General features: G+C 48.8%; 1 protein-coding gene across 4 annotated transcripts in view; it reads left to right on the top strand.

Moving 5' to 3' along the window:
* The window catches only part of Kcng2 (potassium voltage-gated channel modifier subfamily G member 2), a 74,696-nt gene that overhangs the window by 42,352 nt on the left and 19,402 nt on the right, over window positions 1–12,942 (top strand). For all 4 annotated transcript variants that reach the window (XM_052742652.1, XM_052742650.1, XM_052742651.1 and 1 more), the window contains exon 3: window positions 5,173–5,870. In XM_052742652.1, coding sequence (XP_052598612.1) covers window positions 5,208–5,870 — 663 coding nt within the window. In that variant the 5' untranslated portion in view covers window positions 5,173–5,207. The remainder of the gene's footprint in view (window positions 1–5,172; window positions 5,871–12,942) is intronic.

The raw sequence follows: 12,942 nt of genomic DNA, 5'->3' as shown, positions 1-12,942 counted from the left end.
GCGCTATTGTTTCCCCACCACGTGCGACATTCTAGTATTTCCACATCTTCACTGGCATTTGGTTTTACCATCTGCTTGGTGTATAAGTGTGTGCGGTTTTGTGCATTGCACTACGTATACATATGTGTGGAGGACAGAGGTCGACCCCAGGTGTAATCGAAAGTTTTTCTGTGTCCCACCCAGTCCTGCAGCCACTTGGACCCAAGTAAACACACAGAGGCTTATATTACTTACAAACTGTATGGCCTAATGGCACAGGCTTCTCTCTAGCTAGCTCTTACAACTTAACTCAGCCCATTACTGTTAATCTATGCATTGCCACGTGGCTTCGTGGCTTTCACACATACACACTTACACACACGTGGTACTTTCACAACTTGCTTCTCCTGGTGGCGGCTCATAGTGTCTCCCCACTCTTCTTTCTTCTCCTCTCTCTCCAGTTGGAATGTGCTGCCTCACCTTGTCCTGCCCTGCCATAGGCCAATGCAGCTTTGTTTGTCAACCAGTCAGAGCAACACATATTCACAGCATACAGAAAGACATCCCACAGCACCCACATGTCATTCTTCAAGAGCTGTCCACCTTGGTTTTGAGACAGGGTCTCTTACTGCTACTATTACTCTTATCTGGGGCTCACCAGTTCATCTAGGCTGGCTCCAGTGAGCCCCAAAGACCAACCTGTCTCTGCTTCTCAGACCTGGGGTTAAAAGCACGCATCACTCTACCTCCGGCTTCTTACATGAGTGCTGGGGACTGAACTCAGGCCCTCAATCTTATGTGCAAATGCACATGCACAGTCCTGGATTTCACCCAGAGCTCCTCACTTTGCATGCTTTCCAAATAAATTCTGTGTGACATAAAATCACATAGAATTATACTTACTATTGTAATCATTTTGAAGTATGCAGGTCAGTGTTTTTAAAATACATTAACAGTGCTCTGCAGCTACCACATTGTAGCTTGTACATGGAGCTTTTTCCACACCTCCTGTTTGGTTATAACTAAGCAAAGTGGCATCTCTGTGTGATGTGTACCATCCCTGCACCTGGTGGCCTCAAGGCATCTGGTAGAACACTGACAGCTGGCCCTCATGAAGATCCCTTTGGATGAATAACAAGTGACCTCCCTCACTGCTTTCAAAACACTCTTGTATCCTGTCTTTAGATAGTTCATGTGAGCTGGGCCACTATGGATCTCCGGATTTATCTGGCTTCCAGTTTCTTGATGCACAGAATAATGGTTTTCATCAAATGTGGGGATATTTTTATAGTTTGAGAATTTCATAAACATATAATGTGTTTTGATCATGGCCACCCCCCATTCCCTCCATCCGGTTGCTCCTCTATCCCAACCACCACTGCCCACCTCCTTCATGTGCTCTTTTTTTTTTTTTAACCCAACATGTCCACTTAGTACTGCCTGTATGCACATGGGTGTAGGACCATCTACTGGATCATGAATAGCCTCTTAGGGGTCTGAATCCTATAAGAAAGCCGATTCTCAGATTTGGGGATTTTTATTTATTATTATTATTATTTTGGTTTTTCGAGACAGGGTTTATCTGTGTAACAGCCCTGGCTGTCCTGGAACTTGCTTTGTAGACCAGGCTGGCCTCGAACTCACAGAGATCCACCTGCCTCTGCCTCCTGAGTGCTGGGATTAAAGGCATGTGGCAACATACCCGACCAGGGATTTTTTTTAAGCATTTTTTCAAGCATTTTCTTCACTTTTTCCCTCTTTCCTCTCCTTTTGGGATGCCTCTTACCCAAGGCAGTTGGCTTCCTGCAGGCAGCCTGCTTCCCACTCTTCAATTCCCCCTCTGTGCCACTTAAGGGGATACTCTCATAGGACTAGTTTTCATCCTGTGATGTAGTTGGACTTTCCTTTGGGCCACCAGCTCACAAATAATGACATGGAGACTTATTATTAATTATGAAAGCTCAGCCTTAGCTTAGGCTTGTCCCACTAGCTCTTATACCTTAAGTTAACGCATATTTTTATTAATCTACATTCTACCATGTGGCTTTTATCTCTCATTTTATGTTTCCCACTCAATCTGCATCTAGATGGCATCTTGCACACCTCAATTCATCTCCTACTTCCTCTCTGTCTGCCCACTCTCTACCTCCTGCCTAGCTATTGGCCATTCATCTCTTTATTAAACCAATCACAGCAATGTATCTTCACCTAATGTACAAATATCCCACATCACTGTGACGCTGTCTGAGGCCTGCTCAGTTCTACAGCTTTGGATCTTATTACTATACTTTTCAACTCCAGTATTCTTTTGCTTCCTTTTTATAGTTCCTGTCTCCTTAGTACTGTTGGGAAAGTCATTCTCGTAGTTCTTTAGGTCTTCCAGCACGGCTGTCTTTAACTTTTTGATTGTTGGTTTTTATGTTTGTTTGTTTTTCATATGTTTTTTGTTTTTGAGACAGGATCTCACACTGTAGCCCAAGAGGACCTGGAACTTACTTTGTAGCCCAGACTAACTTCAAACTCATGGCTCAAACTCAGTTTCACAAATGCTGGAATTACAGGCATGCATCATTATCCTAGGCCATGTCTTGAATATATTTAATTTAGTTTATTTAATCTTATCTGATGAAGCTGATTACAGGTTTCCTTAGGGATGGTTCATTTTACTTGTTCCCTTCCTGTGTGGCAGCCATTCTTCTTTATTCTTCATATTCTTGGTAATTGTTGCTGTGGAAAGCTGGACCTTTTGAATAGTGTAAGCGGCAGTTCTGGAAATCAGATCCCCACTTGATGATTCGTCATAGTCACTGGTGTTTGTTTGCACAGCCCATAATTTAAAGCATCGATTTTGTAAAGTCTATATGCCTTGCCTTGTCATACCTGGCCATAATGTCTCTGTTCCATGAGATTCACAGAGAGAAAAGCAAATCCAGCTTTGGCAGATGGGCTGTGTGAGCTGGGGCCTTGCCAGCACTCAGCCAGGCGGCGTGGACAATTCTTCCGCTCACCTGCTTCCGTGCCTAAAGGTCAGCCCCGGAAAGCACTGGAGGCTTCTTTGATATTTACTGAGTAAACACACAGCCCAGGCCTATGTGTGGCATCCTGAATCCCAAAGCATTTTCCAATTCCTTATTCCCCAAGCACCTCATGTCCAGCCTGTCTCCACAGCTCTGGCTTGTTCCAGTTGCAATCCATTGCCTCAGGCAGTCACAGCTGAAATATCCTCCTATGCATGGCTTTGACACAGTCTTAGGCTGGCTGTATTGACACCAGGCAGATTTCTGGTGGGGGAGATAACAGCAAAGCCTTTGGGTCAGAGCTCGGAAGGAGCTGAAGGGAACGGTGACCTCGGTGAGGTGTGTTCTTCCAGTACCAGCACAGATGTCAGTAGTACTGGCTGTGCTTTGCAAGGACAGCGGTGAGCTGGAAGCATGGGATGGACCAAGTGAGTTCTCCGAACTAGGAGCAGGACTTCGACAAGAGGAGTCCTCTGAGCTGAGATCAGAGGGTAGATGTGGGGTGAGTCCCCCAGGCTGAGATCAGTGGGTAGATGTGGGGTGAATTCCTTGAGCTCAGGGATGGATGTGGGGTGAGTTCCCCGAAATGAAGTAGGGTAGATACAGGGTAAGTCCAGTTGCTGCAAAGGGTCATTGTTATTAAGATTCAGTCGCTTTCCCTTAAGATCCTCATGGTCACTAACAGTTTTTGGTTGGTCCCAAAGTTCCACCAAAGTTGGCTGGGAAAGTTTTTACCTGTTTTTCATTACCCCAAGGATGGATTTTGGAGTGCTCCATTGTGTGATGTATTTGTCACATAGGATGCTATGGTTAGGGCTAAGAAAATTCTTCCCTAGGATGTGTGCTGACAGTTACTATTTGTCTGTCTGCCTGTGTGTCATTATGAGAACATTGGGGGGTGTCTCCCAACACACATCTGCGGTGTCCTCAATGGCAGGTTGCTCCAACCCAAACCAGCTGGGACTTGCCTGCCTGTCATCCATCCTCCTGCTGCTGTTACCGCGGCCCTAAGTGCCTCTGCTGAACCTCTGGCCTCTCCATTCCAGGAAGCAAAGCAGCACTGAAAACACAAAATTGGAGGGGCTGGGGAGACCTCTGGGAAAAAGAGTAGAATCCTCCATGCAGCCCAAGTCTTGGATGTTAGTAATGGTACCCACCTCCACCCCCTTTTATATAGAATCCTCTAGGAAAAGTGAGCCCAGTGCAGGGGAAAAAAAAAAACCGTGTATGCCAAACAGTTGGCATAGAAACCTAGAAGGCTCACTGACCATCTGAGGAATTTCTGCGGATACCAAACAGTTCCTCTGACTTAAAAACCAAGGGCTGAAAAATCAAGCGCTGTGGGTTTCCATCTCTCTTGATTGATCTGTGGTTCTCGACCCCAGCTGTGCAGCAAAATTACCTGGAAGCTGTGTTCCAAGCTGAGCGGGACCACGGAGCGGACCACATGGAGAGGTCGAAGATGCACAAAGCTTAGCGAGGCCCGTTGCGATGCAAACCGCTGTGGGATGTGGTCAGTTTCCTCTGGGACCACCGGTGTCCTAGACCCCTCCTCGTCTGTGAATGTGCGGGCAGGACCTCTAAGAAAAACTACCCTGGTTTTTCATATCCAATTATCATATCTTTACATTTTCGTTTCCTTCCTACGTTGTGCTCAGTGTTTCTCATTTGGCTTTAAACGTCTTTTTTATAATTGGTTCCTTTAAATCCGGTCCAGAGCAGGGTACACGCGGTGCGTTTGCTGGAATTTCATAAGTCTGTTTCTAATTTCTGGCAAGCCCCCCACCCCCATTTTCCTTCTTTGTTGAAGGGCGGGGTAGATGCTTGCTTTTTAATACTGACCAGCTCAGGGCAGACCAGACATGGGTTTGTAAAAAGCTTATGCTACCAGATACATACCACAAACTCTGTTTGAGTCTAGGGTTTCTTAAACCATTTCCACCCACGAACCCTCCTTGCCTGAGAAATTTTTATATGTTCCTGCTCTCTAGAAGATGAAGTAAGGTAACATGTCCACTTTACAGGGTCCTCTGGAAAGTTTGGGGGAATCTCAAGTCTGGAAGGTGGAGCCTGCAACTGTGCCAGAGTTAGAAATGGACCTGGGATACGCAGCTCCTGGTCCCCCGAACCCTGGATCCTGCCAGCCGCAGTCCTAACACTCGGATTCCTCTTGCAGGCCCAGTCTTCTGATCGCAGCCAGCATATGGGGCCATGGCCCGGCTCCCGGGGCACCCGGAGGCCCCCGGCCCGGAGCATGGCAGTACAGGCCGGGGAAGCCGAGGCGGTCGAGCGGCCCGGGCGCGGCACGTCATTATCAACGTCGGGGGTTGCCGGGTGCGGCTGGCCTGGGCCGCGCTGGCCCGCTGTCCCCTGGCACGCCTCGAACGCCTGCGAGCCTGCCGCGGCCACGACGAGCTGCTGCGCGTGTGTGACGACTACGACGTGAGCCGCGACGAGTTCTTCTTCGACCGCAGCCCGTGCGCTTTCCGCGCCATCGTGGCGCTGCTGCGCGCCGGCAAGCTGAGGCTGCTGCGGGGCCCGTGCGCCCTGGCCTTCCGCGACGAGCTGGCCTACTGGGGCATCGACGAGGCGCGGCTGGAGCGCTGCTGCCTGCGCCGCCTGCGCCGTCGCGAGGAAGAGGCCGCCGAGGCGTGCGCCGGGCCACCGGGTCGCGGGCCCCAGGGGAGCCCAGTGCGAGCCCTGGGCACCGGGCGCCTGGAGCGCGGCCGACGGTGCCTGCGCGATATGGTGGAGAACCCGCACTCCGGGCTGGCAGGCAAGCTCTTCGCCTATGTCTCCGTGGCCTTCGTGGCCGTCACAGCCGTCGGCCTGTGCCTGAGCACCATGCCTGACATACGAGCAGAAGAGGAACGGGTAAGTGTGGGCATGGGCGTCAGGGCAAGGGCAGGACAGAGGGGAGCCAGGATCATGGAGGTGCGGACAAAAGGCCACATCTGACACCCAGGTGGGATGTAGAGATTCAGAGGGTGCATGCCGATTACTAGTCCTGGCTGTCCACTATGCCCCCTGCCCTGGCTAGAGCTACAGGCTCCATAGCCCTTCCCCCCTCCCCATGCCAAGTGAATGGTCAGAAATGAGGGTCCAGTGTGCTGATGCATGAGGCTCCAAACTACATTCAGTTTCAGGACAAGGACCCACAGCTTTTTATCCTGGGGCCCTCTCGGCCTCTCCAATAGCTTAGCAAGCGGTACCTGCAAAGTCTGGACAAGGTAGAGCTAATAATAATAATAATAATAATAATAATAATAATAATTCCATATCTTAAGGGTCTAAAATAGTGGTTCTCAACCTTCCAAATGCAGCGATCCCTTAATGCAGTTCCTCATGTTGTGGTGACCCCCAACCATATTTTCGTTCCTATTTCATAACTGTAATTTTGCTACTGTTATGAATCTGATATGCGACCCCCGTGAAAGGGTTGTTCGAGTCCCCTCAAGGGGTCACGCCCCACACGTTGAGAAGCACTGGTCTAGAGCCCTACAAATTTGGACATCCCGAGGTTAGAGGGCCTTTACGGAGAAATGAGGACTCTGATCTTGTTGAACGATCTGTATCTTTTCCTTTTCTCGCTGACTTGTCCACCGATCCTAGAATGCCAGCACGGGAAATGTGGACAGATCTGTTACTTGTGGTTATCCAGTTCTCATAACAGGCTAAAAGAGATCAAACAAAACAAACCAACTTAATAGCATTGGTGCACACTGGTCATCATGGAAAGTTCTGGAAACAAAGGGAAAAGACATTATGTAGCAGACTGGGATCTGTTTGGAGATGTTGGGATTCCTGCAGAAGAGAACATTCTGCATTTGAATCTAGCTGAGGGCTATCCAAGTCCTCCCAGCCCCTTCCCTAGGCACCCTCTGTCCGCCTCAGCAGACACTCCCAGCTTCCCCACGCTGACACCCCCTTCCTTGGACAGAGTTCTCAGGCCACTCCTGGGAGTTCTGTAGTGTCCCTGGCCATGCCCAGTGCTCACCTAATGGGATAACTCATTCTGAGAAACCAAACTGGCCAAGAGCATGGCAGCCCTGACTGCATATTAAACTTAAACGTAAACTTAAGGAAATTCATTTGGCTTGCTTCATTATTGAGTGTCCCAAGCTGGAGCCACCTCAGGTCATGTCAAATGGTCATGAGTTTCTGGTTCTGCTTCTAAGATAATCCCTGAGGCGTGAAGTTTGGCTCAGTAGTAAAGCATTTGCCTAGCTTCCACAGTGGAGGTGGGGTGGGGGAAGAGACACTCAAAGTGTTGGATTTTTACATAGTACTAACTCCATACATTACTCGCCTCCCTGTTCCCCCAACAGTGTACACTTCTAAGCACCATCTTCATAATTCAGTTTCTGTACCAGGCTTTTTCTTTCGGGCCACCAACCAGCTCCCAAGTCATGACACAGAGACTTAATAATTCTGAATGCTCAGCCTAGCTTAGACATGTTTCTGGCTAACTCTTTTAACTTAAATCAACCTGTTTCTCTTTATCTATCTTTTGCCTTGGGGTTTTTTACTTTTCTTTCCTTCTGTGTATCTTACTTTCACTGCTTCTCGTGTCTAGCTGGCCAATGGCTGCCTGGCTTCTTGTCCTGGGCATGTCCCTCATTCTCTCCTCCTCCTTCTCCCTCTCCTTCCCTTTTTGAACCTAGCTTTCTCCTCCTACTTATTCTCTCTGCCTGCCAACCCCGCCTGTCCTTTCTCTGCCTAGCTATGGGCTGTTCAACTTTTTATTAGCCCAATCAGGTGCCTTAGGCAGGCAAGGGGAAACAGATGCAACACGTCTTTACATCATTAAGCACACATCCTTACATCATTAAACAAATACAGCATTTAAAAAGAGTAACACACCTTTACACAGTTAAAGTAGTATTCTGCAACGCAAACAAATGTAACACATCTTTACGTAGTCAAAATAATATTCTACAACAAGTTACAATTAAAAAGTGGTGACCCCTATTGGGGTATAGTCAAGGTATGTTCACAGTGTGGACTCACATGGTCTCTTTGGAAAGCGGTTGGCAACAGAGAGCTGTACAAAGGCGGTTCCACTGAACCTGAAGGACATCTGCTCTCTGGCATGTTAGGGACAAAATGGACCCACAGAGCTTCCAGTGGTCCAACTGGAGCCAGCTTGGTAAATCCCTTCTCTCTACTGCCTGGGATGTGGGGAAGCCATGAAACGTCAATATCTCGTCTGGAAAATTGCTCTCTGCTCAACATAACCAAATAGCTGCCGATCACCCTCGTAGTAAAACCATGGCTTCAATGTGATTAGAATAAGTCCTCCAACCTGTGGCTCTGGCCCTGCTGCTCAGCATACTGGGACAACAGGAGTGTGAATCTCACTCTCTTGCCAGCCCTTTCGGTGGTGGCTATTGAAACATTAGTTCCTGTGAAGAGCAGTTTTGACACATTGTGTCAGGCCTACCTGTGAAGGGGTTCTGGGTACACAGTGCTTTCTCCGGCTTGTGTGGTTTGGGCAGCGAGAAGCCCTCACTCCCCCTACACCATGTCCTGTGACACACCTTAGGAGACCTTGATCCGGAAGCCGCACAGAAGGGGCCTCTGGGGTCTCTAGTGTGCAATGACCAGAGGTGGGACTCAGTGTGGAGCACTTAGGAAACGTCTGTCCTCTGCATGCATTAGGGGCCACATAATAGGCAATGTCGGGACCGTCTCTCAGGAGGAAAAGGCCTTATATCCCATCAGTTACTTCATTTTTAGAAAAACAGACATAAAACTTGCCACATGCTAGCATGCAGCCGTGATGCTGCACACATTCACAGGTGTGGGGCTTTTACACACCCATCTCCAGAACTCTCCGCCTTAAGAACAACAGAAATTCTGTCACCCATCACCAAGTGGACAGAACATGAGGATGTTACACTCGGTGAAAGAAGAAGGTCATGAAAACCCGGGGTGAGAATGTAGCTGAGTGGTAGAACACTTGCCTAGCGTATTCAGGGTGCTAGGTTAAGTCCATAGCACTGCCAAGGAAAGAGGAAGGAGGAAGGGAAGGGAGGAGTCAGGGGGGAAAGGAAGGAGGGAGGGATGCTGCAAAAACATAGCTGTTACCCTGCCTACCGTGTGTGGTGATATCATGAAGATGGAGACTATAGTGGTGGGTTCTGGGGGCTGCGGAAGGTTTGGGGAGCTGATATCTGCTGGGATCACAATCTCAGTATGAGACGACAGAGATAAGGCTGGATGGCGATGGCGTGGTAGCTATGTACAACACAAGGAATTTACCTACGTTGCTGGCCCTTTGTCCTGGTGGGTGCTGCTGGAGGGCTGCAGACAGCCGGCCCTTGGTCTCTTACCCTCCTGCTCCATCCTACCTAGGAGCAGAGGTCTGAGGGGTCAGCAGGCAGAACTCACTGTGAGTGGATAGAGCTGCCAATGAGACCTTAGTAAGGGCTCAGAATCCACAAGTCTAAAGTGTTAACAATAAGGCTAATAATACCAAGCCTGGTTAGTAGGGAGAGTGAGTTAAATAAGATTAATTGGGCACCACAGATTACACTGGCTGGGAGCTCCATCAGGAATCGGTATACTTGTTCTCTAAGCCACAAACTGCCTGCCTTACTGTGGGGCACAGCTCTGATGAGTAGAAATTCATAATTCGTGAAGCCAATGTGGAGCAGGGTTAACCCCTTCCAGAGCCTGCTGGATCTACCCCTTGCCTTTTAGCTTCAGGCCATGCCTTCTTGCTCCATCATTGCCGAGGGGCATCACTGTGACCACCACTTTCACATTCCTTCTCTTATTGACCCAGCCTTCTGTGTGTACAAACCCTAGAATCTTGTCAGGCCCACCTGGGTAACCAGATCAGCATCCCTTCTCAGGGCCTGTAACCTTGTCATACTGCAAGCTCCTTTTGCCACATGGGGTGACATATTATCAGACAGTTTCTTGGTAACCAAGCAAAATTATGTTACATTCAAGGTAAGCCTGCCGCCTTGTCCTCCAGTGTTTCGGGTTCTGTCATGCACTCTGTCCAGGGTGGCTTGTCTACTGGCCTCAGAGTTCCACAAACACCTGTTGACTCAGTTCTGGCACCCAGAAAAAGGCTATGTGACATGGTTTTGCACTGATGGCCAGGAGGAGCCGTGCTTGCTGTGGGGACTGGAAGGATACATGTGTTTGCATATAGCCTTTCGGTTAGAATCACATCAGCTACCTGCCCACAAGCTTTCAACTCCCCAAGTCTGTTGGTTGTAAAGTGCTGTTCTCACAGGATACAGTTCTTTTTCATACTTCTTGTGTTGTGTTCAGAACCCCACACTAAGTAGAAATCCCAGCAGTCTTTCCCTGGGGGACTGTGCTGTGACACTGTGTCTCTGTTGCACCTGGGACCCAGCCTTCCAGTCCCAGTAGTCTATGTCCTCAAGGGAGTCCCTGGGAGATCCTTCACACAGTAGCTGTGTCTTTTAAAGAAGAAAAAGTTCATTTCTAAACCTACAGTATTCTGCCATGGGAACAGAGTTAGCAACCAATAACCTGAAAATAAATGGCCACAACAGCTGCCCTGAGTTCTTTGACTCTCAAAAACTACATTCCACAAAATATGTCATCATATATTTTCCCAAATCCCCAGGTGGACACCTCATGGTAATGTGAAGATTTCCCATACTTTGCATACTAAATTGTGGCCCTGGGGTGAGTCCTCAGTGTCTTAGCACCAGGTGCTGAAGGAGGTTGGAAGGACTCAGAGGCAGGGCCTGGAATAGGTCTTGCAGACGGAGATTGGGTTTAGTACTGCGTCTCTCCAAGCTTGTCCTCTGCCTTCTGTGGGAGACCTGCAGAGGAGACAGGAGCCCCCACCACAGAATTTTTCATTAGTCAGATACTGGATACTCAATCTGCATAGTGATGCTGATTCAATATGAAACTTGCATCCATTTTGATCTGGGAAGCTCACTCTAAGAGCATGTCCTTCACAGATGCTCCCACGGTGTGCAGGGGTAAATAGAGGGCTGTTATTCTAGTACCAAACACTAGTTCTTAAACTAGAAACGTGGCCTGGGGAGATGGCTCAGCAGGTAAGGGTGCTTGTGGCTCTTCCAGAGGACTCATTTTCAGTTCACAGCAGGTGACTCACAGCTACCTGTCACTCCACCTCCAGCGGAACTGATGGCCTCTTCCGGCCTCCGGGGCTATCTTTGCAGCTCCTAGTTCCACGTTTTTGCTGAATCCATTTCCATTTCATCTATGAGCAGCCTGTTTGTCTTCCCTGAGAAAGCCAGCTAGTATCTTCAGAAAGCCTCCAATGAGTCTGTAGCCCCCACTAGGTTAGGGTGGAGGAGACAGCTCCTCGACTTTCCACATGTTGCAGGCCAATGTTAATGTGTGTGCTCGGGTATTGTGTGCCTTTTCCTGGGGAACATGAGCAAGCATCTGTTCAGACAGACACCAACAAAATGACTACTCGGGTCTACCTTAGTGAACCCGTGAGTGTGTTGTGTTTATTTACAGGAACGTGAGTGACCACTTGGGCTACTAACAAGCTCACCCAACAGGTAAGGACTCATGAAAACTGCATCCCTGGAGCTCTCTGCCTAGATTACAGACGACTTTGGGAGCTGGAGAAACGACTCAGCAGTTAAGAGCACTAGCTGCTCTTCCAGAGGTTCTGAGCTCCAATTCCCAGCACTCACATGACAGATCACAACCCTCTCTAACTCTCATTCCAGGAGACCAGATACCTTCTTCTGGCCTCTGAAGACACTGCATGCATGTGCTACATACACACATGTTGCAAGCAAAGCACCCATATACATAAAATAAAAATAAAGAGGAAACTTTATAGGTAGCTTGAGCAATCACTAATCTTATATAACTCTGGGAAGAAATTTACTGAGTCCTGTACATTTCAGGAGCTTCTTGAGCCTTGTAAGTAAACAAGGCTGAATCTTATTAGCCTGCCTTCCTACTATAGGAGAGTATGTTTCAATTTGGAGGAAATAGCTATATAACATCAGAGTCCTTAGGGATCCCCAGGACAGTGGGGCTCAAAGAACCTATAACCAACATAGGCCCTGACCATGACTGGTAGCCCTGATTACTATGGAATCATTTGGAAGTAGATGTCGTCTAAGAACTCTATCCACAAGCCCAAGAGGTAACTGTGCAAATGTGCTCTTCTCTGGGGTTGAAGGTGCCCTTGCTGGTAGGAAATGCACAGCAGAGGTCAGGCTTTGGGCCGGGAGGTTATGTTTTGGTATCTGTTTTGAGTGACTCAAATGTGTGAAGAGATAGATGATGCACAGACAATTTTATGCCAACAGATAACTGCAAAGTTCCTTCTATGCGGTGGTGGCTGCTGTGTTGCCTGGAGACAGAGCTGAGCGCTTGCCTGGGCCCTGGCGCACAGCGGGGACGGGCTGTGCTTGCCAGTCTGCCTGAGAACAGCCTGTCGCTGCTGAAGGCCTGTGGGGTGCGGGGTGCTTTTCAAAACCCATCCTTTCCTTTTGCACTGGGCTGCGTGACTGTGCCAGTCAGTGTTTCCTGTTGGTCACGTGATGAAATGAAGGCTAGTGTAATGAGCTATGGATTTCATGCCTGGGATCTCAGCTTTGAATTCACTGGGGTTATTTTCTGCAGCAGCCTGGAAAGCTGGTGGTGACAAAAGTTTCCGCTGCACAGACCGACTCCAGCAAACACAGAGCTCTGCCACCTTCTGGCAGAGTGAGGGCTTAGCGGTCGCTGAGCCAGTTAGTCAGGATTCCCCAGAGAATGGGAAAGGATGTGCTGCTCACAGGGTTTTCGCTGTAAGGACTCGGTGCATACAGTCTCTGGCTGAACTGTCCTAGACCTGCAGCTTCTGTGAGAGACCTGGAGGGCCTCGGCAAGGCTCAGAGCAGAAGAGGCTGGAGTCCTGGCCCCACAGTCACCCAGAAGGGAGGCCTCTCTGATACTCATTCTTCCATAT

The sequence above is a fragment of the Peromyscus californicus genome, unplaced genomic scaffold, assembly GCF_007827085.1.
Source record: "Peromyscus californicus insignis strain IS unplaced genomic scaffold, ASM782708v3 Scaffold_17__1_contigs__length_78620276, whole genome shotgun sequence".
Classification (NCBI taxonomy): Eukaryota; Metazoa; Chordata; class Mammalia; order Rodentia; family Cricetidae; genus Peromyscus; species Peromyscus californicus.
The sequence above is the reverse complement of the archived record's forward strand: the minus strand, read 5'-3'. Positions and strand labels throughout refer to the sequence as shown.